This window comes from Medicago sativa, chromosome 1 (assembly GCF_051527215.1).
Source record: "Medicago sativa cultivar Bolivia chromosome 1, Bolivia_mono, whole genome shotgun sequence".
Classification (NCBI taxonomy): Eukaryota; Viridiplantae; Streptophyta; class Magnoliopsida; order Fabales; family Fabaceae; genus Medicago; species Medicago sativa.
In genome coordinates this window covers 86,341,215-86,364,855 of record NC_140749.1, presented here as the reverse complement: position 1 = coordinate 86,364,855, position 23,641 = coordinate 86,341,215, and the positions used below count along the sequence as shown (strand labels likewise).

At 34.3% G+C, this 23,641-nt stretch overlaps 2 protein-coding genes, 1 long non-coding RNA gene and 1 pseudogene across 3 annotated transcripts; 1 reads left to right on the top strand and 3 right to left on the bottom strand.

Moving 5' to 3' along the window:
* LOC146958593 (uncharacterized) lies at positions 1-14,812 on the bottom strand. Its single transcript, XR_015024685.1, has 2 exons — positions 14,675-14,812; positions 1-213 (listed from the first exon to the last, which is right to left on the bottom strand). It is a non-coding gene; the product is annotated as an uncharacterized LOC146958593 (long non-coding RNA).
* On the top strand, positions 233-7,659 carry NET1A (Kinase interacting (KIP1-like) family protein). The gene is made up of 5 exons (XM_085740111.1): positions 233-450; positions 960-1,046; positions 1,342-1,553; positions 2,061-6,169; positions 6,294-7,659. Exons 3-5 carry the CDS (start codon positions 1,451-1,453, stop codon positions 7,395-7,397), a joined length of 5,316 nt encoding a protein of 1,771 aa, XP_085596237.1. The 5' UTR covers positions 233-450; positions 960-1,046; positions 1,342-1,450; the 3' UTR covers positions 7,398-7,659.
* A 1,768-nt stretch (positions 14,813-16,580) lies between the features above and the next one.
* LOC146958592 (small ribosomal subunit protein eS1-like) lies at positions 16,581-19,353 on the bottom strand. The gene is made up of 6 exons (XM_085740112.1): positions 19,229-19,353; positions 19,043-19,148; positions 18,087-18,224; positions 17,805-17,990; positions 17,385-17,585; positions 16,581-16,969 (listed from the first exon to the last, which is right to left on the bottom strand). Exons 1-6 carry the CDS (start codon positions 19,285-19,287, stop codon positions 16,874-16,876), a joined length of 786 nt encoding a protein of 261 aa, XP_085596238.1. The 5' UTR covers positions 19,288-19,353; the 3' UTR covers positions 16,581-16,873.
* Positions 19,354-21,772: 2,419 nt separating this feature from the next.
* Positions 21,773-23,212, bottom strand: LOC146958591 (leucine-rich repeat extensin-like protein 6; annotated as a pseudogene).
* Between the last annotated feature and the right edge of the window lie 429 nt (positions 23,213-23,641).

Here is a 23,641-nt window from a genome sequence, read left to right as displayed (position 1 = left end):
TTGTTAGAGGATTCAAAATCAAATCACAATACATTTACACATTCCCTTATCTTAAGGATACACTACAATATTAATATACTAATATTGTCATAATCTTCCTCTAAACTAAACATTATCAAAAGCATAAACAAAAAACAACACAGCACCAGTGTTATGTTGACGGGTCATTGAGTGTGTCAGAATTTGCAATTCCACAACACAAGAACCCATTTTCTAGAGAGAGAAAAAAAATGTTACTTTTTGTGTATCATTGAAAGAGAGAGAGAAAATGGGGTAAGGAAGGAAGGTGTTGTATTATCACAGCAGCTAGTAATGAAGCTGACATTGCCAGATTTCATGGTTTTGTGGTGTGACTGATACTATAGAGATCAAAGTTTTATGCTTTTTGTGATTTTATTCAAGCCCATTTCATTTTTTTAGATCTTCACTTTGTGGGTTGATTTTTACTTGGTAAGTTTTGGATCTTGTTGAAAATTTTGTTTCACATATTCATTGAAGGTTGTACTTTTGCTGTTCTTATCTAATGTTTTGGTCGTGACTCATGAACACTGTTTTTTTTTTTTTTTATTTCCTTCCTTTTGATGTCACTGTTTCTTGCTTTTCATGTTTGTAACCTTTTTTTAAGATTTCTCTCTTCTTTGTCTCTTCACACTCTTGATGTTACTGTTTACCAGAAACAACATTTTTTTTTTGTTTTGGATAAAAAAAGAAACATTTTTTAACAATACCTATTGTACATTCGATACTACCAATGCTAGTAATATATCTCTTCCACTGATTATTTAATTTTTTTTTTTTTAGCCATTTGATGCGTGTGATTTTTGTTTTTCATGTTCAAGATCTCTTAGATTCTGCAAAAGAGAATTTTTTTACTCAAATAGATTGTTGTTTAATTTATGTTCTTTCTTATGTATTTTCTTATTTAATTTTGCCTCTTTTTTTTTTCTTTCTTTTTTCAGTTGTCCTGTTTTTGAATTGTTAAAGCTGCTGGAACATAAAATTCTATTTGTTACAAGAAGATATTGGAGCTGTGTCTAATTGAGCAGGTAATGCAGCATGATCCATGTTAATAGAGTATATAACTTTCAAGGTCTCCGGTTTGAATCCTCCCGGTTTTCAAGGTCTCCCGGTCGCTCTAAATGAGGCCTTTGCCAGTGGACGGTGGGATTAGTCCCTGGATTAGTTGGTCATTGGGCCGAATACCGAGTTTTCAATATAAAAATAGAGTATATAACTTCTTATAGATTAATCCATGAGTAATTAGTAAAGTCTGATGTCATCAATATGTGCTATTCTTAATTTCTTATTGAATATATTCAATGTTTTTTTTATTGATGTTAGGTAAAAGAAGGGGAGATCTATATATTGATAGCAAGGCCTGGATTCGTTATCAGGACTTTGCAGTTTTGCAAAATCCAAACCAGCTTTACTGTTGTTATTTGCTGGGGTTATGGCAACCATGTTGCATTCTGACTCCAGACGCTTATATTCTTGGTGGTGGGATAGTCACATTAGCCCAAAGAATTCAAAATGGCTTCAGGAAAATCTTACAGGTTTGTCTCCATATATCTTCAATGTCTACTATTATGCTTGAATAATCTGAATATATTGCTAGAATCTAGATGAACTTTCCTAACAGAAGCTAGTTTATATTTGTTTACCATAATGAAAATTACTTTCTCATTTGAAGCAGTTTTTTAACTTTAGATTATAATTTATTTTTTAAAAATCTGTAACAAACAGGTGAAAACCCTCTAAATTACTCCCACCAGTCCAAATATAAGGAAAAGTTGTTGTATTTGGTCCAAATTTTGGACCTAATACATCAACTTTTGCTTATATTTGAGACCGGAGGGGGTACCATTTTGGGTTAGGCAAACATTTGAGATCACCATGATGGTCTACACATTTCATTTTACCAAAGCCGAGCATACTTACCTGTGGCATTGTTTTTTCAAGACAAAATTCATCGATATAAAATCATTTATTTACCAACATATTTTGTGAAAATTCATAATTTGGCAAGTGATTGATTTTATGTGTTTATATACTTTCTACAGACATGGATGCAAAAGTCAAAGCAATGATCAAGCTTATTGAAGAGGATGCAGACTCCTTTGCAAGAAGGGCGGAGATGTACTATAAGAAGAGACCAGAACTCATGAAATTAGTTGAGGAGTTCTACCGAGCATACCGTGCATTAGCAGAGAGATATAATCATGCAACAGGAGAGCTACGTCAAGCCCATAGAACCATGGCAGAAGCATTTCCCAACCAAGAAAATTTTCTGTTGACTGATGATTCACCGTGTAGTTCTTCAGGCCCTGAGGCTGAACCACGCACACCCGAAATGCTACATCCTATTCGTGCATTCTTGGAGCAAGTTGATGTACAGAAAGATGTGTTAGGTTTAAGTAGAAAGGGTCTAAAGCAGCTGAATGAGATCTTTGAGTTTTCTCAGTTATCAGCTGAAAAACAGGATGGGAACATCCAGAACCATTCTGAGTCTGAGCATGGGGGGAAAGCAGAGATTGAACTCGAAGCCTTAAGGAAAACTCTGGCAGATATACAGTGTGACAAGGAGTCTATCCTTCTTCAGTATCAGAAGAGTTTAGAGAGTTTATCTGAAAAGGAAAAAGAGCTTAATAAGGCACAAAACATTTCTGAAGGTCTTGATGAACGAGCAAGCAAAGCAGAAATTGAAATCGGAATATTGAAGGAAGCTCTAGCAGAGCTAAAATCTGAGAAGGATACAGGTCTAGTTCAATACAACCAGTGTCTGGAAAGGATAGCTAGCCTTGAAGCTATGTTATCTTTGGCTCAACTGGATGCAAAGGGGCATGATGAGAGGGCTGCTAAAGCAGAAACTGAAGCAAAAAGCCTCAAGCAAGAACTCGCAAGGCTCGAAGCTGATAAGGATGCTGGTCTTCTTCGTTATGAAATATCTCTTGAAAAGATATCTGTTTTGGAGTCTAAGATTAACCTTGCAGAGGAGAATTCCAGAATGCTAACTGAGCAAATTGAAAGAGCAGAGTCTGAAGTTAAAGCGCTGAGGGAAAAAGTTGCTGAATTGAATGATGAGAAAGAAGCTGTATCTATCCTGTACAAGCAGTCCTTGCAGAAAATATCTTCGATGGAGAGTGAAATTTTGCATGCCCATGAAACTTCTGAACTGTTGAAGAGAGAAATTGAGCTAGGCACTGAAAAAATAAAGACTGCGGAAAAACATTGTGACACGTTGGAGAAATCAAATCAATCTCTTCAACTAGAGGCTGACGATCTAGTGCAGAAGATTTCTTTAAAAGATCGAGAGCTTTTAGAGAAGCATACTGAGTTTGAGAGGCTGCAGAATCTGATGCACGAAGAAAATTCTCGCTTTCTTCAAATTGAATCTACTCTGCAGACTCTGCACAACTCGTACTCTCAGTCACAAGAGGAGCAAAGGTCTCTTGCTTTGGAGCTTAAACACGGGCTTCAGCTGTTGGAGGACCTGGAACTTTCCAAAAAGGGTTTCAAAGAAGAAATGCAACATATTGTGGAAGAAAACAAGACTTTGCATGTGCTTAATTTCTCTTCCACTAGGACCTTAAAAGATCAGCAAATGGAAATTTCCAAGTTGAAGGAGATCAAAGAGAATCTGGAACGAGAATTTATCGTAAAAGTTGAAGAAAGTAATTACCTCCTACATGAATCTCATCAAATAAAGGATGAGATCAAGGGCTTGAATAATAGATACCGGGCTATACTGGAAGATCTAGAGTCTGTAGGTTTGAATCCTAAATGTTTTGCGGCATCTGTGATGGATTTACAAAAGGAGAACTCAAAACTAAAGGAGGTGTGCAAAGTCGAGCAAGATGAGAAAGAAGCTCTTCGTGAAAAGTCGAAGGATATGGATAAACTTTTGAGCGAAAAGGCCTTTATGCAATGTTCCCTATCAAGTTTGAATGATGAGCTAGATGGAGTAAGAGATACAGTGAAGAAATTTCAAGAGTCGTGCCATGTTCTGAAGGAAGAAAAATCCACTCTTGTTGGTGAGAAATCGGCTTTATTGTCACAATTGCAAATTATCACCGAAAGTATGCAGAAGTTATTGGAGAAGAACGCCTTGCTGGAGAAGTCTCTGTCTGATTCAAAGATTGAGCTTGAAGGTCTAAGAGCTAAATCAAGTAGCTTGGAAGAATTCTGCAATGTGCTGAACAATGAGAAGTCCAGTCTTCTTAATGAAAGGAGCATCCTGGTATCCCAATTGGGGAGTGTCGAAGAGAAACTAAGTGACCTAGAAAAAAGGTTTACTAAATTGGAGGAAAAATATTCTTATATGGAGAAAGACAAAGAAAGCAAAGTCAATCAAGTGGAAGAACTTCATGCTTTGCTTTCGGCACAGAAACAAAAGCATGCTAATCACAAACACTCAAGTGAATCCCGATTGGCAAATTTGGAGAATCTTGTTCTTCGGCTTCAAGAAGAGCGTCAGTTGGGGAAGGTAGAATTTGAAGAAGAACTTGATAAAGCTGTAAATGCTCAAGTAGAGATGTTTATTTTACAAAAATGTATGGAAGACTTGGAGCAAAAGAACTCAGGCTTACTATTTGAATGTCAAAAACATATTGAGGCATCAAAATTTTCTGAGAAAGTTATTTCCGAGTTGGAGGGTGAAAACCTTATGCAACAGATGGAGGTAGATTTCTTGCTCGATGAAATCAGAAAATTCAAAATAGGGATTCATCAAGTGTTAGCGGCTCTTCAGGTCGATCCAGACAGGAGACACGACAAAGGGTTCAAGCAAGAGGAAATCTCTATATCGCATATTTTGAATAATATTGAGGGCTTGAAAGGTTCTCTTGCAAAAACACAGGAAGAGAAGCTGCAGCTACTTGTAGAGAATTCTGTCCTCCTCACCGTACTTTCGCAGCAAGAATCTGAAGGAAAAGAACTGGATTCCAAGAAAAGGCACCTTGAGCATGAGTTTCAAAACACAACAGAGCAGAATGTGATGTTGCAGAAAGTTAAGTTTGAACTACTGGAGATGAACAGGCAACTGGGGTCTGAACTGACCGAGGGGGAAGAGAGGGAGAACGTGTTGAAATCTGAAATGGAGGTTCTTCGTACGAAATTGGTAGATTTGCAGAACACAAATCTTATGTTTCAGGAGGAAAATCACAAGGTGCTTGAGGAGAAAAATTTGCTAATTAGGAGTGTTTCGGAGCTCAAAGAAGCAAAGTCTGCTGCTGAAGATGAGAGCAGTGTGATGTTCCATGAGGCGCTGAATCTAAAAAGCCTTAGCTTGGTTTACGAGAGCTTTTTCATTGAGAAGGTATTTGAACAAAAAGAACTTGCCGAGCATCTGAGTGATCTTCACCGTACGAATAATAACCTCAAACAGGAGCTTGGTCTGTTAAGGGAACAGTTTGAGGCGAACGAAGCAAAGAATGTTTATCTGAAGGAGTCGGTTAGTACAATGGACAAAGATCTGCAGGAAGTCAAACATGCAAATGACAATTTAAGTCATCGGATTCAAAGTTCAGAGGATCATCTTGAAAAGAAGAAAACAGAACTGTTAGAAAAGGAGGAAAAGCTAAAGGCCGTGGAAATGTTGAACGCAGAGTTTTGCAGAAATGTTGAAAAACTGAAAATGGAACAACAAGAATCAAGCCTGATCAATGAAAATCTCGAGAGACAGATTCTTGAATTATCAGAAGGTTGTATGAATCACAAAAAAGAAATTGAACTCCTCAATGAAGCAAATAGAAGTATTGTGTCAGAGATGAGATTATTACACCAGGAAGTGGAACAACAGAAGGCTAGAGAAGAAACATTGAGTTCAGAACTGATGGATAAAACAAATGAATTTCAACTTTGGGAGGCTGAGGCTGCTACATTCTATTTTGATCTTCAAACTTCATCCATTAGTGAAGCATTGTTGGAAAATAAGGTGAATGAGCTTACCGGAGTTTGTACGAGACTTCAAGATGAGAGTGCTGCAAAGAGCTCGAAGATTGAAAAAATGACAGAAAGAGTCAGTCTTCTGGAAAGTGAAATCGGAGGACTGAAGGGTCATTTGTCTGCTTATGTTCCAGTCATTAGTTCTTTGAAAGAGGATTTCGCTTCCTTAGAGCACACCATCCTTCAAACAAATAAAGCTTCGGCTGTATGCAATCAGGAACAAAAGGTAGTCTTCTGTTTTAGCTTTTTACAATATACTTTAGTTTTCCTCTTCCGATTCCCGCGTTAAATGAGCATATGAAGATTATGTTGTGTATTCTACTTATTCTTGTTTGTCATGATGTGTCCAGGATTATGTAATTGAAACATGTCTCGGAGAAAACATCAATCCAAGTGTAATCGAAAATAATTTGATGCTGGACGGCGTTTCGGATTTGATAGGCATGAAGGCTAGGATTAGAGTAGTTGAAAGACGTGTCAAGGAGGAAAATCTATCCTCTAAAGCCAATCCACAAAAAGACTACAGAAAAGTAGAGAAGCAACTCAAGGATGAGAACATGTTCGATCTCAACTCATGGAGAACAAAATCCCAAAATGGATCGCTGATGAAAGATATTCCTCTTGATCAAATATCAGACAATCCAGCCTCCAAGAATTGCAGGAGAAAGAATAGAGGGACTGACGATGGGATGCTTGAATTATGGGAAACCGCTGAACAGGATTGCTTTGACGACGGTTCGATGGTTGGTGAAGCAATGAAAAGGAATTCTGATCCAACCGAAGACGTTATTATGTGCCATCAGTCGGATAATTCAGGTAGATGCCTGAACACCTCTTCAGAATTGGAGGTAGAAAAGGAATTGGGTGTTGACAAGCTTCATCTGTCGAAAAGCATCAAAGACAGAACTCAAGATGGCAAGAGAAGAAAAATATTGGAGAGGCTTGCATCGGATGCACAGAAACTGACAACTCTTAATATGAGTGTGCAAGATTTGAAAATGAAAATGGAGACAAAGAAGAGAGGCCACAAGAAGGGAGTCGACACCGAATACGAAACGGTTAAAAGACAGATAGAAGACGTTGAAGGAGCTGTTGTGAAATTAGCAGATACTAATGATCAACTGACAAAGGAGATCAAAGAGAGTGTTCCGTCTTCAAGCAGGGAGACTTCGGTGGAGTTGGAAAAGAGTAGACAGATGCAAAGAAAAAGAGTGATAGAGCAGGCACGAAAAGGTTCGGAAGAGATAGGACGGTTGCAGTTCGAGGTGCAGAACATCCACTATGTTTTGCTGAAATTGAGTGATGAAAAGAAAAACAAAGGGAAGAACAAATTCTCTGGAAAAACAGTGGTGTTTCTAAGGGACTTTATTCACATAGGAAACAAGAGTAGTAGCAGCAAAAGGCGCAGCAAAGGGTGCTTCGGCGGAACCTCAAAGAGAACTAATGAAGACTAAGAAAATCTTGTTGCTCACTATGTTGTAAAGTACTTCTTACTTTGGATGTTTTTATTCTAATCTAGCTTATCAGTTCTTAATTTTAGCTTGTCAAAATGGGAGGTTAGTATTTATTTATCTGATCATAATAACTAGTTTCAGATCTCTATCTTTTAGCTTTCAAAAAGACTTGTAATGAGTGATATTTTAGCTAAGGAGTAGTTGTGTATGACACTCTTTATGAAAAGCATGGATCAGAAAATAAATTAGTTTTTCAGTTTTTCTTCGGTATTTATTCTCATCATGAGATGGAAACTTTGGCTCAGAATTATTATGCTGGCAGACATCTTGATTCTATAGAATAACCACGCTTTTATATAGTTGAAACTCAAAACTATGCATAATGGTGCCAAATTTAAATCAGGTTTAAGTAAACCCTTATTAAGCCTTTTTTGTTCTTTTTCACAATGTAAACTCATGCATGGAATTACGCAGCATATTTTCTTAACAGTTATTTTAACATTCTATTGGTTAAGAAAAAGATGCAAGCAATTTTCGAAGGTAATATTTCATTGTATAGACGAAGAGCGTAAATTATTTTAGACATACATCTAATTAAATCACTCTACGATGTCACTTTTTTATTTGACATGATTTAATTGAATGCATATTTAAGAAAGTTTTGTAGCACATGAAAATCAATCTCATTTCTTAAAAGAAATCAAACTAAACCGGTCAATTCAACCCTTGATTCAAACTGTTTAAAAACAGTTGAACTATGGCTGAAGGTCTTACTAGTTTGATGTCTCATTCGGTTTTTAAAACATGGATTGAAAATATATTTTAAAAAAAGTACCCCTTTATGTCCTTTTGTTAACTCAAATATTCAAGTTTTGAAAGTATGTCATTGTCAATACGTGTTGTGTTTATCCATTCACTAGAATAAATAAATCTATTTTTAGAAATCACTAAATTGTAGTATGAATATGGTCCCACAAATTTTAACCATTTTCATCATTGCACATGTTTTTGTAGCTTATATATGTCATTTAGTTTATGAGCATCTTTTCTTCATAGTCAATCATAGCAGCTAGCAACTTTGCTATGTAGTTTCCTTTCCTCCAAACTCAAAAGTTTCCTTTCCTAGTTAATTATAATCAATCCTTGGATACATCAAAGCCAAATATCACATGATGGAAGAAACTGCTACCTATTCCAAATCAGATGCTAAAGAAGAGTATTCTGTTGTTGACTTGAGCCAAATCTCTCTTCGACCAATCAGTCTTTCTGATCTTGATGATGTTATGTTGTGGACTAGTGATGCAAAAGTGGCCAAGTATTGCACTTGGGAACCTTATACAAACAAAGAAAAAGGCATTGACTTCATCCAAAACATAGCAAGCAAATCTCTATGGTTCAGAGCAATTTGCCTTCGCGATAGAGCAATTGGGTGTACCGAGTTCCAGGTGTGTTCGGATAGATGCCGGGACAAATCTGCTCAACTTGGCTATTCTTTGAGCTCCATGTATTGGGGCAAAGGGATTGCCACTATGGTTGTGAAACATGTGGTTGAAGCTGCATTTAAGGAGTTTCCATACTTGGAGAGGCTTGAGGCTCGAGTTGATGTGGAAAATGTGGCTTCTCAAAGGGTGTTGGAGAAGGCTGGTTTTGAAAGGGAAGGTGTTCTCAGAAAATATCTGTTCATTAAGGGGAAAAGTATAGATATTGTTATGTTCAGTATTCTCTCAGTGAAGTTATAATTTGATCTGTTTGTTTTCAAGTATGTCAGCTACTGTGATGTGCAATTCAAAATGTTACATTTATATTTGATTTAAAGTTTAAACATCTTCAGTACTAGTGTGGTAAAATATCAGCGCTATTGCGTAGGAGAATTCGAACAAATAGTTCTTATTTTGCAATACGGCACTGTTAGAATGTAACAAAGCCAAATTCAAGCAAACTATTATGTTCAATATAGAATTCGGTGGCATTTAGAATGCACAAATATAAGATTTGTGCACCATGCACAAGTTCACTCTTTGTGGACAGCTGTCAGTCTAAAACCTGCTGTAATAAATGCAATAAAAAAATGAAACATTAGTTTAATATCAAATATTGGTTTTATTGCTTTTGCTGGATGCACCTCCATAGTTGAATGAAACAATAGCACTGCTAGTAATAATCTAAACATAGGAAGAAAAAAAAACAGCCATAATCCAATTAGCACCGGAATTCCAATTAAATTAAATTAATTTGCTTTCATTTCAGATTTGATACTGAGAAAAGATTAAGAGACGGTTTGTGTGACTCGGGCGAGTTGACTCGGAGCACAGAAACGTTAGAAAAAAACAATTCTTCAGCAGATTCATTCTTTCTTGTTTCACGTTTCTTTCAACCTGAACAACAAGGGTGACGTCGGTGGTTGGATAACGGCGGCACACGGTGGCCGAAAGTCGTGGTCATCAAATTCATATTTGCTTTCATCTTGCCTTTCAATTCCGATCAAAACTATGCAATAATCTATGAATTTCATTGTATATCATGTGAGATCCGATCGGATCATATCACGGGTCGGGAAAACCCGTTTCAGATCCGTCGGGTGAAGAAGATGATAATTCATAAATAAAGAAACAATGTAAATTAAAAGCCCCAAAAAACTTGCGCGTGGGTGCGCGTGTAGGTCCCAGAATTCCAAAATAATTACTTTTTTTAATGCCCAATAAATATCAAATATTATTCTTTCCTCAAAAAAATATCAAATATTATTATGATCGTATTGGTATTTTTTTGGTTACATAGGCATAAGCTGGAAGCTGAATAACACCACTAAACCATATGCATTTTGTTGTAAAAAAATATATTCAGATCCTAATATTTGTGATTTTTTTTAGGGAATATATTTGCGATTTATTATTCTTTCTTTTTTGGTGATATTATATATTATTATTCTACTTAGGGATAAACTATATTTTAAAATAAAGTCATGCTAACTGTTGCACCCGAGACACTAGTTAAGAAGTCAAATATAGTAATATTTGAATTAAATGCTTAAAATGCTTAAATAATGACTCAAAAAGATTAATATTTGCATTTAAAGTTGTGTAATCAATGTATTAAATGCTTCCTCTTTTGGTTTAAAATTTTCTCTTTTGGATTCCTTAACCAGTGTCCGGGGCCCGGGGGCGCTGGTTAACATTACACTTTAAAATATCATATTCTCTTTTTTTTTTTGTGGAAAATTATATTCCCCTTGTTTTAAAATACATTTCGCATATTTTTAATATGCATTGTTTGCATGACTTACTTTGACCATAATTTTTAACTAAAATATAAATACAAACATTAGCATGTTCACACTTCGGTCACTGTTATAAGTAAAAATATACGTTTAAGGTTCAATTTATCTTAAGAGTGTGTTTTCGCTTATAATAGTTACCGAAGGGTGCAAGATGTTTTTTTTTTGAAGGAGAAGGGTGCAAGATGTTGTTCAATTTATCTTCTTTACTATTTTGAAACGGATATTCTATCACTTTAAAATTAATTAATATTGCTATAAAAAATAATATTATTTTATAAATTTGTAAATATTTGATGTAAATTAACAAGACAATCGAACACTCTTTCAAATTTCTTTTCATCTTGACTAGGGTTAGGGTTTAGAACGTATTCCTTCAACAAAATTTTTGAATTTTGAAAAATGATGAATTTTAAAAGGAAGATCATATGAAGCCCAGCCCTAATAGAAGGAACAAAATTGTGGAATTTAGAAAAATGATTAATTTGAAAAGGAAGATCAAATAAAGTCCAACCCTAATAGAAGGAACATAATTGTGGAAATTTGAAAAGTGATGAATTTGAAAAGGAAGATCAAATAAAGTTCAACCCTAGTAGAAGGAACAAAATTGTGGAAATTACGAAAAAAAATGATTAATTTGAAGGGAAGATCAAATAAAGTCCAACCATAATCGAAGGAAAATAATTGTGAAATTTAGAAAAATGATGAATTTGAAAAGGAATATCAAAATAAAATTCAACCCTAGTAGAATTAACAAAATTGTGGAAATTAGAAAAATGATGAATTTAAAAAGGAAGAGCAAATAAAGTCCAACCCTCAGTGACGGATCCAGAAATTTTTATTTGCGGGGGCAAGATTTTATATGATAAATATTTATACAAAATTTTTAGCAATGGAAAATTGATAAAATAATAACATTATTATCCTTGAGCAAAATACTTGACATTATAAACATTATATTGTTATATATTGGAAAAATTAAAGACTCATTGACATCTACAAATTAAAATTGTTATTTATGTGTCTTTATATTTAAAAAGTACGGTAAAAATCATTTAAAATTTCATCTCGAATGCATTTTCACATTTGATTTTATAAAATTCATAAAAAATACTCTTTTTATGGTATAAATTTCCATTTAATGGGGGCAGTATATTATTTTAACAGGTGGCAATAGCTAAAATATCAAAGATTTTACAAATAATATGGAACAAGTAGTGGGGGCAATTGCCCCCAATTTCCTCAATGTGTATCCGTGCCTGCCAACCCTAGTAGAAGGAACAAAATTGTGAAAATTTGAAAAATGATGAATTTGAAAAGGAAGATCAGATAAAGTCCAACCCTAGTAGAATTAACAAAATTGCGAAAATTAGAAAAATGATGAATTTGAAAGGGAAGAGCAAATAAAGTCCAACCCTAGTAGAATGAACAAAGTTGTGGAAATTTGAAAAATGATGAATTTGAAAAGGAAGATCAAATTAGAAAAATGATGAATTTGAAAAGGAAGAGCAGATAAACTTCAACCCCAGTAGAAGGAATAAAATTGGAGAGTTTAGAAAAATGATGAATTGGAAAAGGAAGATCTAATAAAGTCCAACCCTAATCAAAGGAATGAAATTGTGAAAAATAGAAAAATGATGAATTTAAAAAGGAAGATCTAAGAGCATCTCCAATGGGGGGTCCTTACTTAACAAGGACCACTCCCCGTTAAGGACCCTCCATTGGAGGAAGAAAAAATGAGTCTCCGTTAAGGAACGGACAACTATATAAGGACCCTCTCTCTCTTGGGTAACTAACGGGTCCCACGTTTAAAAAAGTAATAAAATGTGTACTACTTGGTCCCACTTGTAAAAAGGAGTAATAGATAAATTATTTTTGTTTGATGATATAAAGATAGTGGGACATATTTAAGTACTTTTCATTGGAGTCCTTATTAGTGTATTACCATTGGAGTCATTAAGTCCTTAATAGGTACTTTTATTTAAAAATTATAAATAAGTGATGTGTCACGTGGGGTCCATTTAAAGAGTCTTTGTTAGGGAACTAGCATTGTGGATGCTCTAATAAAGTCCAACCCTAGTAGAATGAATAAAATTGTAGAATTTAGAAAAATGATGAATTTGAAAAGCAAGATCAAATAAAGTCCAACCCTACTATAACCCTAATGACAAGATTTTTCGACATAAACTACTTCCAAGATTTCAAAACGACTGATCAAACTCACAACTCTTACCCTAACTGAAAGAATCTCGGAGACAGAGTACTTGGATGAACGATCACTTACTAATCAAACTCTTGTTATCGACTAACCAAGCTTACACCTCTAACCCTAACGACAACTCTCACTCTAATGACAAGTTTCTTAGACCTAACCTACTTCAAAGATTTCAAAACGACTCATCAAACTCACAACTCTTACCCTAACTGTAAGAATCTTGGATTCAAAGTACTTGGATGAACATTCAATGACTAATCAACATCTTTAACGACTAATCAAGCCTGTAACTCTAACCCTAACGACAATAGTCTTCGACCTAAACTGCTCTAATAGTTAGATCAAGAGGTCACAACGACTAATCAAACCCACAACTCTTACCCTAATAACAAGAATCTTATACGGAAAGTACTTGGATAAATGTTAATTGATTAATCAAGATATTCACTACGTGGTTTGTATTTAATTAATTTTATTGTTATTATTAAAACTAATTTATAAATTTAATATGCATAACCAATTACAACTATTTTTTAAACACATTGAAATGAAAATAACATAATAATATTGTAATTAAATAAACTCAAGAATAAAAAATGCAAAAAGAAATTCTTAAAAATACAAAAACTCAAACTGGCTAACGAATAAATGTTTTGCGTATTTTAATGTTCATTTACCTTAACCCATTCAACAATTATGTACACACTTCGGTCACCAAAATAAGCAAAAGTAAAATTTTTAGATTTATTCAATAAATTATCTATGTGGTCTTTAATATACATCACACACACTATTTATAATAGTGTGACTGGATGAATTGTCTATTTTTTGCCCAATTTATTCATATTCAATTAAAACAAAATTCCAATTACTAAATTTTTATCCAATTATCTAAATTTTTAAAACATGATAAACAATCTAATTACTAAATTTTTATCCAATTATTAAATTTTCTCAATTTGCTTCAACAACTTCTACTAACTTTTTATTCATTTTCAATTTAATTTATAAATATGATTTATTGTATATTTAATTTTTAATAACGATTAATTGTATATTTAATTTATATTAAGATTTAAGGAAAATTTAATAATTTCCTTCTACCTTTAAACCCAATACAACATTTTTTTATGGGCCTCATTTTGTTATATAAGCCCAATACAACATTTGCAAAAAAAAAAACAATTAAAATATTCCGATTTAATCAACAAGTGGGACCCGCGGTACTGTAGCAGCAGCAACATCAGCAGGTCACCCATCCCTTTAACAGCACAGATCTCAACCGTTGGAGTTTTATATTAATAAATCAATGACCCAGAATTGATTTCAGCTCTTAAATGCACAAGTTGTGCATGGTGCACAAATCTTATATTTGTGCATACCAAACCCCACCATAGAATTCATGCAAAGAACAGATATGCAAGTATATAAAACAATGAAAAGAGAAGAGTAAAGTGAAATCTCCTTCCCTTACCTCCTCTTTTCAAATAAACTTCTATGTCCCTAAATATAATCACTTATTTGACTAAAAATTTGTCCCCTCTTTTCAAATTACTATATACATTTGTTGCTTCTTTTTCAAATAAACCTCTAATTAATATCATCAAGTCTCTTGGAATATGAAAACGCAAAACTTACTACATACATACTCCACAAACAAAGGGGAATTTTAGGTATATCCATACATTAACTACACTGCCAACTTTTCTTAATAAAAGTGAGAAAAGCAAAAGATGCTTATATAAAGAGATGGAGAGAGTAAGTATCACTTTTTAAAGTAAAAAATACCTTTGTGCCAACATCTTCAGAGCAATCTCCATTAACCTACAAGGACCAAATAGCAGCCAAAACAAACCAAATCCACTTCAGAGTAATCAACCTTTGTTCAACATTTATTCTCATCAAGAGATGGTAACTTTGGCTCAGAATTATTAACTCGGTTCATACTGTTTAAAACAGTTGAACCATGACTGAAGTTCTTACTAATTTGATGTCTGGCTTGAATTTTAAAACATTGATTAAAAATATATATATTAAAAAGAAACTTCACATATATTTCTAGTTTGGAAAGTATGCATTGTCAATACGTGCTGTGTTTATCCATTCACTAGAATAAATCTATTTTTAAAATCACTAAATTAAGGGTGAGAAAATGAATCATTTCATGAGTTAATAAAATACGCAAAGGCCATCAATATGGTCCCACAAATTTTCATGATTTTCGTCATTTTACTTGCAGTTTATTTATGTCATATAGTTTATTAGCACCTATTCTTCACTTCATAGCAGGGGCGGATCTCTTTAGAGATCCCCAGGTGCCACTGCACCCCCCAAACTTTATATAAATATCATATTATGTGTAATATAACAACTTATATGCTGGTGTTGCGGCGGTTATTCTGTCTGTATATCAGTAGAAGGTCGCGTGTTCGAACCCCATGGCACCCTCCTTTTATATTTTTTGACAAATTCTTCATATTTTATACCAAAAAAGTGGACCCAGTGGGGTTTGAACCGGTGTCCCGCATGTCACAATTATTCACTTCTACCATCAAACCAGTTTATAACATTGATTATTTTATGAAACTTTTTACTATATATTCTATAAATATTTGGCACCCCCGATAAATAAACTCAAGATCCGCCACTGCTTCATAGTCGGTCATAGTGGCTTAGCAACTTCACCATATAGTTCCTTTCCTCCAAACTCTAAAATTATCTCCAAGCAACAAGATCTACCTAGTAATTATAGTCAATCCTTGGATATATCAAGGCCAAATATCCGTCAAAAAAAAAAAAATCAAAGCCAAATAAACCATGATGGAAAAAACTGCTACCTATTCCAAATCAGATGCTAAAGAAGAGTGTTCTGTTGTTGACTTGAGCCAAATATCTCTTCGACCCATTAGTCTTTCAGATCTTGATGATGTTTTGGTGTGGACAAGTGATGAAAAAGTGGCCAAGTATTGCACTTGGGAACCTTATACAAACAAAGAAGACGGTATTGACTTCATCCAAAACATAGCAAGCAAATCTCTATGGTTCAGAGCAATTTGCCTTCGCGATCGAGCAATCGGGTGTATCGATTTCTTTTTGTGTTCGGATAGATGCAGGAACAAATCTGCTGAACTTGGCTATGCTATGAGCTCCAAGTATTGGGGCAAAGGTATTGCCACACTTGTTGTCAAACAAGTGGTTGAAGCTGCATTTAAAGAGTTTCCATACCTGGAGCGGCTTGAAGCTCAAGTTGATGTAGAAAATGTGGCTTCTCAAAGGGTGTTGGAGAAGGCTGGTTTTCAAAGGGAGGGTGTTCTCAGAAAATATCTGTTCATCAAGGGAAAAAATAGAGATATGGTTATGTTCAGTATTCTCTCAAGTGAAGTTCAAATTTGATCTGTTTGTTTTCAAGTATGTGACCACTGATATATTAGATCTAAAACATCTTCAGTATTAGTGCAGTATAATAACATCGCTATTGCATTTGCATAATAGAACAAATAGTTCTTATTTTGCAATGTGGCGCTATTAAGAATGTAACAAAGCCGAATTTGAACAAACTATGATCAATAGAGTTCATGCAAACTACAAATATGCAGTATAAAACACTGAAAGAGAGAAGAGCAAAGTGAAAATTCCTTCCTCCAATGAGGTTAAATGTATACTTTTCAGCAATGAATGGGCACAACCAAAAGACTTGGGGTGAGAAACTATTAAATATAAGTATAAATTTTTCAAGTGAGTACTACAAAACCACAGCAAATCAATAATCACCCAGCTCCCATGCCCAATCCAATAGCATGCATATCTGATTTTCAGAGCTCCAAACAAAATTCAGATATATTTTTATTCAAAAAAAATGTTCTCAATGTCAAAATAAAACCGCTGCACTTGGCTTACATAGAACTCAGGACTTAAGTTTAAACTTAATGTGACTAATAAACATAAGTAACAGGAAATCTAAATCAAACTAAGAGCATCATCGCCAAATCAAGCTCCAACAATTTCAGTAGGTTCCTCCGTCGCCATTTCATCAGCAGGCCTCTCTACCTTTGTGCCAACATCCTCAGAGTAATCTCCATGAACCTACAAGGACCAAATAGCAACCAAATCAAATCAATGACACTTTTTAGATGGTTATAAGTTTGTACATGTGACAACTGCATACTCAAGCTAAAAGAGAACAGAAGGAAATAAAAATTAAAATTTAAAAGGCAATATGATTAAGTTTGTTTTCACACAAGCACTTATTGGATTAGTAAATATTTAGTTTTGAACTTGTGAAATAGCTTTTAATAATCTGAAGGTGTTTATGGAGAAACCGAATAGAGAGCTTTTGGAAAGTTTGAAGTAATTGGTTATATTAAAGAGTTCATCTCGTCAAGCAAATAACATCAGTGACCAAAGTAACAACCAAAGTTTTTGTGCAGGAACGATATTATGAAAATAAATATTGGGTGTGAATGAGAACAAACATAAAAAAGTTGTTTCGAAAAAATACCTCCATCAATTTTCCAAGATCAAACTTGGGAGCTTTAAGGATCTTCACTTTTCGGATGAACACGTTCTGCAATGGGTAAATACTAGACGTGGCTTTCTCGATCTCTTTCCCAATCATCTCGGGAATGAATTTGAGGACCAATCCCTTCAAATCACAAGATGATGCTTGGTTGATCATGATCTCAACCATCTTCCTACGGATCTGACCAAATAAAGGTGTTACATTAGTAACTAATAAGAAATATCTTAGAAGACAAAGCATGACCATAAGTTCAAAACAAGTGATTTATTCTTTATATATAGCAGCATTTCATAAAAGAAAGGTTCTACCTAAAATATGTGTTGGATACCATGTTGAATCACTAATATCTGCATCTAGAAAACTAGTATGATTTGAAAAGAAAAGCATCAATGTATCTACCTGTCTAATCTGACTAGATTGTGCATAGCAGGTCCTCTTCACCTGGTTAGCTCTCCTCTTGGTAAATCCAATGCAAAACATCCTCAATGTGTAATTATCAGTAGTCTTGACATCCACATGGGCTTCAATAAGAGTTTGCCACTTACGCACCAATGACCTCAGTTTGTCAGTTGTGAAATTCATCCCCTGTAAATAAAAAATAAAAATAAAAATTCAAAATCAAATTAAAAAAGAATACCAACGAACAACATTATGAAAAATAGATGGTTCCGCATATCATACCCAAAAATTTGTCAAAAGATTTTTCCCTTGAACATCTTCAGCTCTCAACCTAATCTTCCTGAATGCATGTTCTTCGTCCCCTTGAAGATCAGCCAATGAAACCTCAAACACTCTATGCTTGAGTCCATCTGAAGCAATCTGTCATTCAAAACAACCATTTTCTATATAAGCATTAAGCATGCAAAACTCCAATTGATCAACTTTCAGCAACCCCATGAAAGACTAAGACATATTTGTTATTCCTTGTAACTAAAACCAGTGTGTTAAATAGCAGCTATGCGGCGCTATATCGCTATCGGGTAGCTGAATTTATACAAACCACTATTGTTCCACGATATGTTATTTAGTATAAAAATTGTTTCATGGTACACTATTTAGCAAAAAAAAAATGTTGTCAACTAGCGGGTAAAGTGGCGCTATAACACTATTGTGTAGCAGAATTTTAACAACCCGCACTACAAGATTGACAACACTGACAAAAACACAACACGAACACCATAACATCACTAAGTATACTCAGTCCAAGGACCTGTTTGGATTGGCATATTTGACCTTATCTTCGAACATAAGTAACTAAGTGACTGTTTGAAAGAGCTTAACGAAAAAGCTTATGACTTGAAAGAGCTTAACGAAGAAGCTTATGACATATCCATGAGATGTTTTTGCAGCTTATTTCCATAATAGCTTATAGGAAAAACTTTTAGCTTATGTGAAAACAATTTGACTTTATTCTATCTTTACTTATAAAATTAGTTTATACATAAAACACTTATATAACAAACACTTGAATATATAAGCTATTTAAACAATCAGGGTCCAAATATTCAATGAAATGTATCAATACAAAAGAGACATACATTTGCACACAACTAAAGTAAACCAAACCAAACAACCTAACAATGTACAAATCAAATCAAATCAAATTACAAAAAACAAGACAAAGCGGAAAACAGTACCTTAGTACCCTGAGTACGAGACACGAGGGTCTTGCCGACATTCTTCACCTGGAAAACTGAAGGAGCCTTGATATCATACCAATCCTTCTTGGCAAATGGATCAGCACTGCAAATCAACCCAGAATTGAATATGAATACAAAATGCAAAGAAAATTGTAAAAAAATGAAAAAAGGGTTGGTACTAACGCTTTCTTCTTGCCACCTTTCTTCCCCTTAGAGATCCGCTTGTTCTTACCAACGGCCATGGTTTCACTGTTTGCGGCGATAAGAGTGAGAGAGCTTGTGACGGCTCAGAGTACAGCAACAATGGCACCGTTTTAGGTTTCTGATGGATGTAGGGTTTTATGTTACCGATGTTACTTGGGCTTGTGCTTTTCTTCTTTATGGACCGTTTTTGTAAAGCCCTGATAGATGTAATAAATCATGAAAATTGCTCACTAGACCCCTTCAATTTTACTTCTTCACCATCTCGCTCTTACATGTCTTTTTGCTTAGTGGAGCGTCGTATAAACTTCTTAAACATTTCGCCCTTACATGCCTCATGCTTGAGGGTTTTGGAGCGTCATATATACTTTTTAAGCATCTCACCCTTACAAGCCTCATGCTTGGTGACTATAGACCTTCATATACACTTCTTAAACATCTCTCCTTGAATGTCTTGTGTGTGAGGATTGTTGATAGTCATACATACTTCTTAGGCATCTCATCTTTACAAGCCACGGGCTTGGGGGCAATGGATCATCATATTTTTTACCATTAACTCGATCCATATCATCTAGGACCTTTAGACCAATTTTTTTTTACAGATACCTTGCTTATCATTTAAACAAGTCAAATATTTGACGATCGAAGAGAAGTCTCTCATTCCACACATCAGCATCTTATGTCTTAATCTTGGTTTTGGCACACCGTCAAGCTAGGTCACTCAGAGATTTAGCGAAAACACAGTCAAATATACAATGTCATTGTCTATATATTTAGGAGGGAGAGAGAGGGATCTATACACCATGGTCTCTCAAAATTTTCATTTTTTATTGATAACCTTTTGTTTGACACACTTTTTATTATTAATTATCTAAATTTGCTTATAAAAAAAACAATTAAGACCTTAATGTAATCCTCCAACAAATCTTGTAATGGTATCACTTTATAACCCTTTGCTTACTATTTGCATAAAATCTTTAATCAGGGCCACATCTAAAACTTTGAGGCTTCCATAATGAGATAAAAATCAAAAGTATTTGTTTTAAGGTTAAATAAATTTTTCGTCCTTAAGTATATAACGAATTTTGATTTTAGTCTATGAAAATAAAAATTAGATGTTTTCAACCTTCCAAAATTTTCATTCATGCCTTAAAAAATATATTCATTTCGTTTTTTCTCCCTTATGATCGGTTTATATTCATATTAATGTAATTTTATGTTCAATACATGTTTAAGTCATGTCTATCTATCATATTCAACCTTTATATATTCATATATTCATACTTTGTTCGTGGTGCTTCTAACTCGCTTTGTGGTAGGGGTGTTCAAAACCGAACCAACCCAATAGAAAAACCGCAAACCAAACCAATCCAAACCAAAACCGCAAAAAACCGCACTTGGTTCGGATGAATTCAGATGACTTTTGCACTGAACCGCGCGGTTCGGTTTGGTTTGCGGTTTGCATCTCAGCAACCAAACCAAACCAAACTAAACCGCAAGAATAATGAATATTACTTAAATATGTACTAGCCCAATTACATAGCTCAAGAATATTTTCTTTTGATTCGATTTTTCCATTGTTGCACCATCAGGTTCGATTCTAATTCCTTTCCATCTCTTTCAATTCATTTCCAGTGATGAATTTGTTTCCTTTACTTCCCAATAATTTGTTTCATGCTTATGTTTCTTCTTAACTTTACCTATTTTGATATAAGTTTTACATAATATTTTATCATATAAACAACAAAATAAAATGTCCTATGTTTATTTTGTAACAAGTTGGCAATATTATAGTTAATGTAATATCTTTTTTATCTCGCGATAAACCGCACAAACCGAACCTATCCAAACCGCATTGGTTTGGTTTGGTTTGGTTTAGATGACTTTTTAAAAATCAACCGAACCAAACCAAACCGCATGTTTTTTTATCTCGCGGTTTGGATGACTTTTATGCTCAAAACCGAACCAAACCGCACCGCGAACACCCCTACTTTGTGGTGCTTATATTCATACTTTGTTCAGGAAATGTTAAAGACATGACAAAATTAAGTCCATTAACAACAAAAAATAAAACAGAAACTTTTTTTTTTTGACAGAATAAAACAGAATTTTTTTTTTTTTAAGAAAATAAAACAGAAACTTTTGAGAGGACGCAAATATTCCATTTTTATTTTTTATTTGTTTTTAATGCTAAAATAAAAATTCGCTGTAAACTGTTTTAACCCTCTGTTTTTTTTCTTTAGTTTCTTTTAGCAGCAAAATTATTTATCAAAATCTTACAATCATCATAATATCTAGTTCGAGCATTATCATCAGTTTCACATTTCATATAATTTAAACAAATTTTAAAAAAAGTTTTGCAAAAATGCTTAATTGTATTTTAGAAAATCTGTTTTGTTTTCCTTTCTTTATTTTTGCCTAACTACAAGAAAACATCAAATAAGATGTTTTTATATTTTTAATAAAATATCTTTAGTTTAATCTAACATCAAATAAGTTATTTTATAAATATTTGTCCAGTTTCAATTCAAAATGTGGCATTTGAATAGATATAAAAATAATTATTTTGATAATTATCAATGATTTTTTTTTTGGAATAAATTATCCATGATTTTTTGGAAGGTAACTATCAATGACAATGACTGCACATATCCGACATTCATTCACGATACAACATAAAAAAAAAAAAAAAAATGAATCTCATAGCATTGACCCGGCAAGTGACGATTTTATTTATGAAGCAACAATTTTGTCAATTTCACCTAAATGTTCCAAGCTCTTATCTCATCAGAGATAATGGTGGTAAGCTGCCGGAGGAGGAGGCGGTTAAGGTGGTGGCTGACAAGGAGGTGGTTGTGGCGGTAGAGTTACAAAAGAACAACCAGTACCAGTACAATGAACAGGATGTTCATAAAAAGCATCACACCCATGACTCGATCTTTGGAAATGTCTATGAGGAATACAATTCTTTGTATCATCCTTATTATCCAACTTATCACAAATCTCTGATTCACCACTGAAATAATTATATGAATACGTTAAATTCTTCAACCTTGGCAATCTACATATACTCTCAGGAATAACTCCAGAAAATTTATTATGTGCCACATTCAACTGCTCCAAACTTTTCATTCCACTGATACTTTCAGGCAATTCACCAACAAACTCATTAAAACTAACATCAAACACTGTCACTTTATCCAATTTTCCTATATCATTAGGTAAACAGCCTTTCATTCCGCTGTTCGTCATAATTATCTCGTTGATTGTATCCTTCATGTTCGCAACACTCGATGGAATACAACCTTGTATATCATTGTTCGCGAACACAACAACAGAAGCTGGCATGTTTCCGAAATTTTCTGGTAAGGAAAATTTGAATTTGTTGTTGTTGATGAAAAGTGCATCAAGTTTGAGATCAAAGAGGCCTTTAGGAATATTTCCTTGAAAATTGTTGTATCTTATGTCTAAGTATTTTAATGAAGGAATGCAAAGAACAACCTCCGGGAATGTTCCTGAGAATTTGTTGTTACTGATGTCTAGCTCATGGAGAAGGTGAAGGTGGTTGAAACTATTGGGTAGTGAACCATAGAAACGATTTGAGTTTATGTGGATAAGAGCCAAGTCTGTTAAAAGACCAAGTTGCTCTGGTAATGAACCTTCTATGTTTGCATGGTTTATGTCTATACCAGCAACGGTATTGATGTAAGGATCATCTAGTGACGGTGCACAAAAGATACCTGTGTAGTTGCATACATTTGGGCCATACCAGTTTGAGGTGATGTTTTTTGGGTCCGAGGTGAATGTGTGTTTCCATGCTTGGAGTGCTATGTAGGCTTTGGTGAGTCTTGGGTTTAGTGGTGGTTGAGATTGGTGTGAGGGGTTGATGGATATGATGTTGGTGATTTCCAAAATAATGGAATCATTATAGATCAAGAGTTGTAAATCTTCATGAGAAGCTTTCATATACATTAGAACCTTTGGCAAAGGGGTGCTTAATGAACCTTAGCATTGGTTCAAGTGTGAATGATCATAACCTTTGGCAAAATAGTGCTTAATGAACCTTAGCATTGGTTCAAGTGTGAATGATCATAACCTTTGGCAAAATGGTGCTTAATGAACCATAACATTGATTCAAGTCAAAGGGGTGCTTTCTCTCATGAAGGGTCATATAATGCACTATAAATACTTGACATTTGGGCATTAATTTGACACACAATTTTGGACAGAATTTTGTTACACTAACAACATAATTCTTCATCATTCTCTTACTATAAATCATCCATCAATTCTCTAATGCATGAGTGAATTGCTGGAACCATAAATCTGTAAAATACTGTTAGGAGATACGCTTGGTGTGGTTGTGCAATACACGTCAAGGAACTCATAGTATCC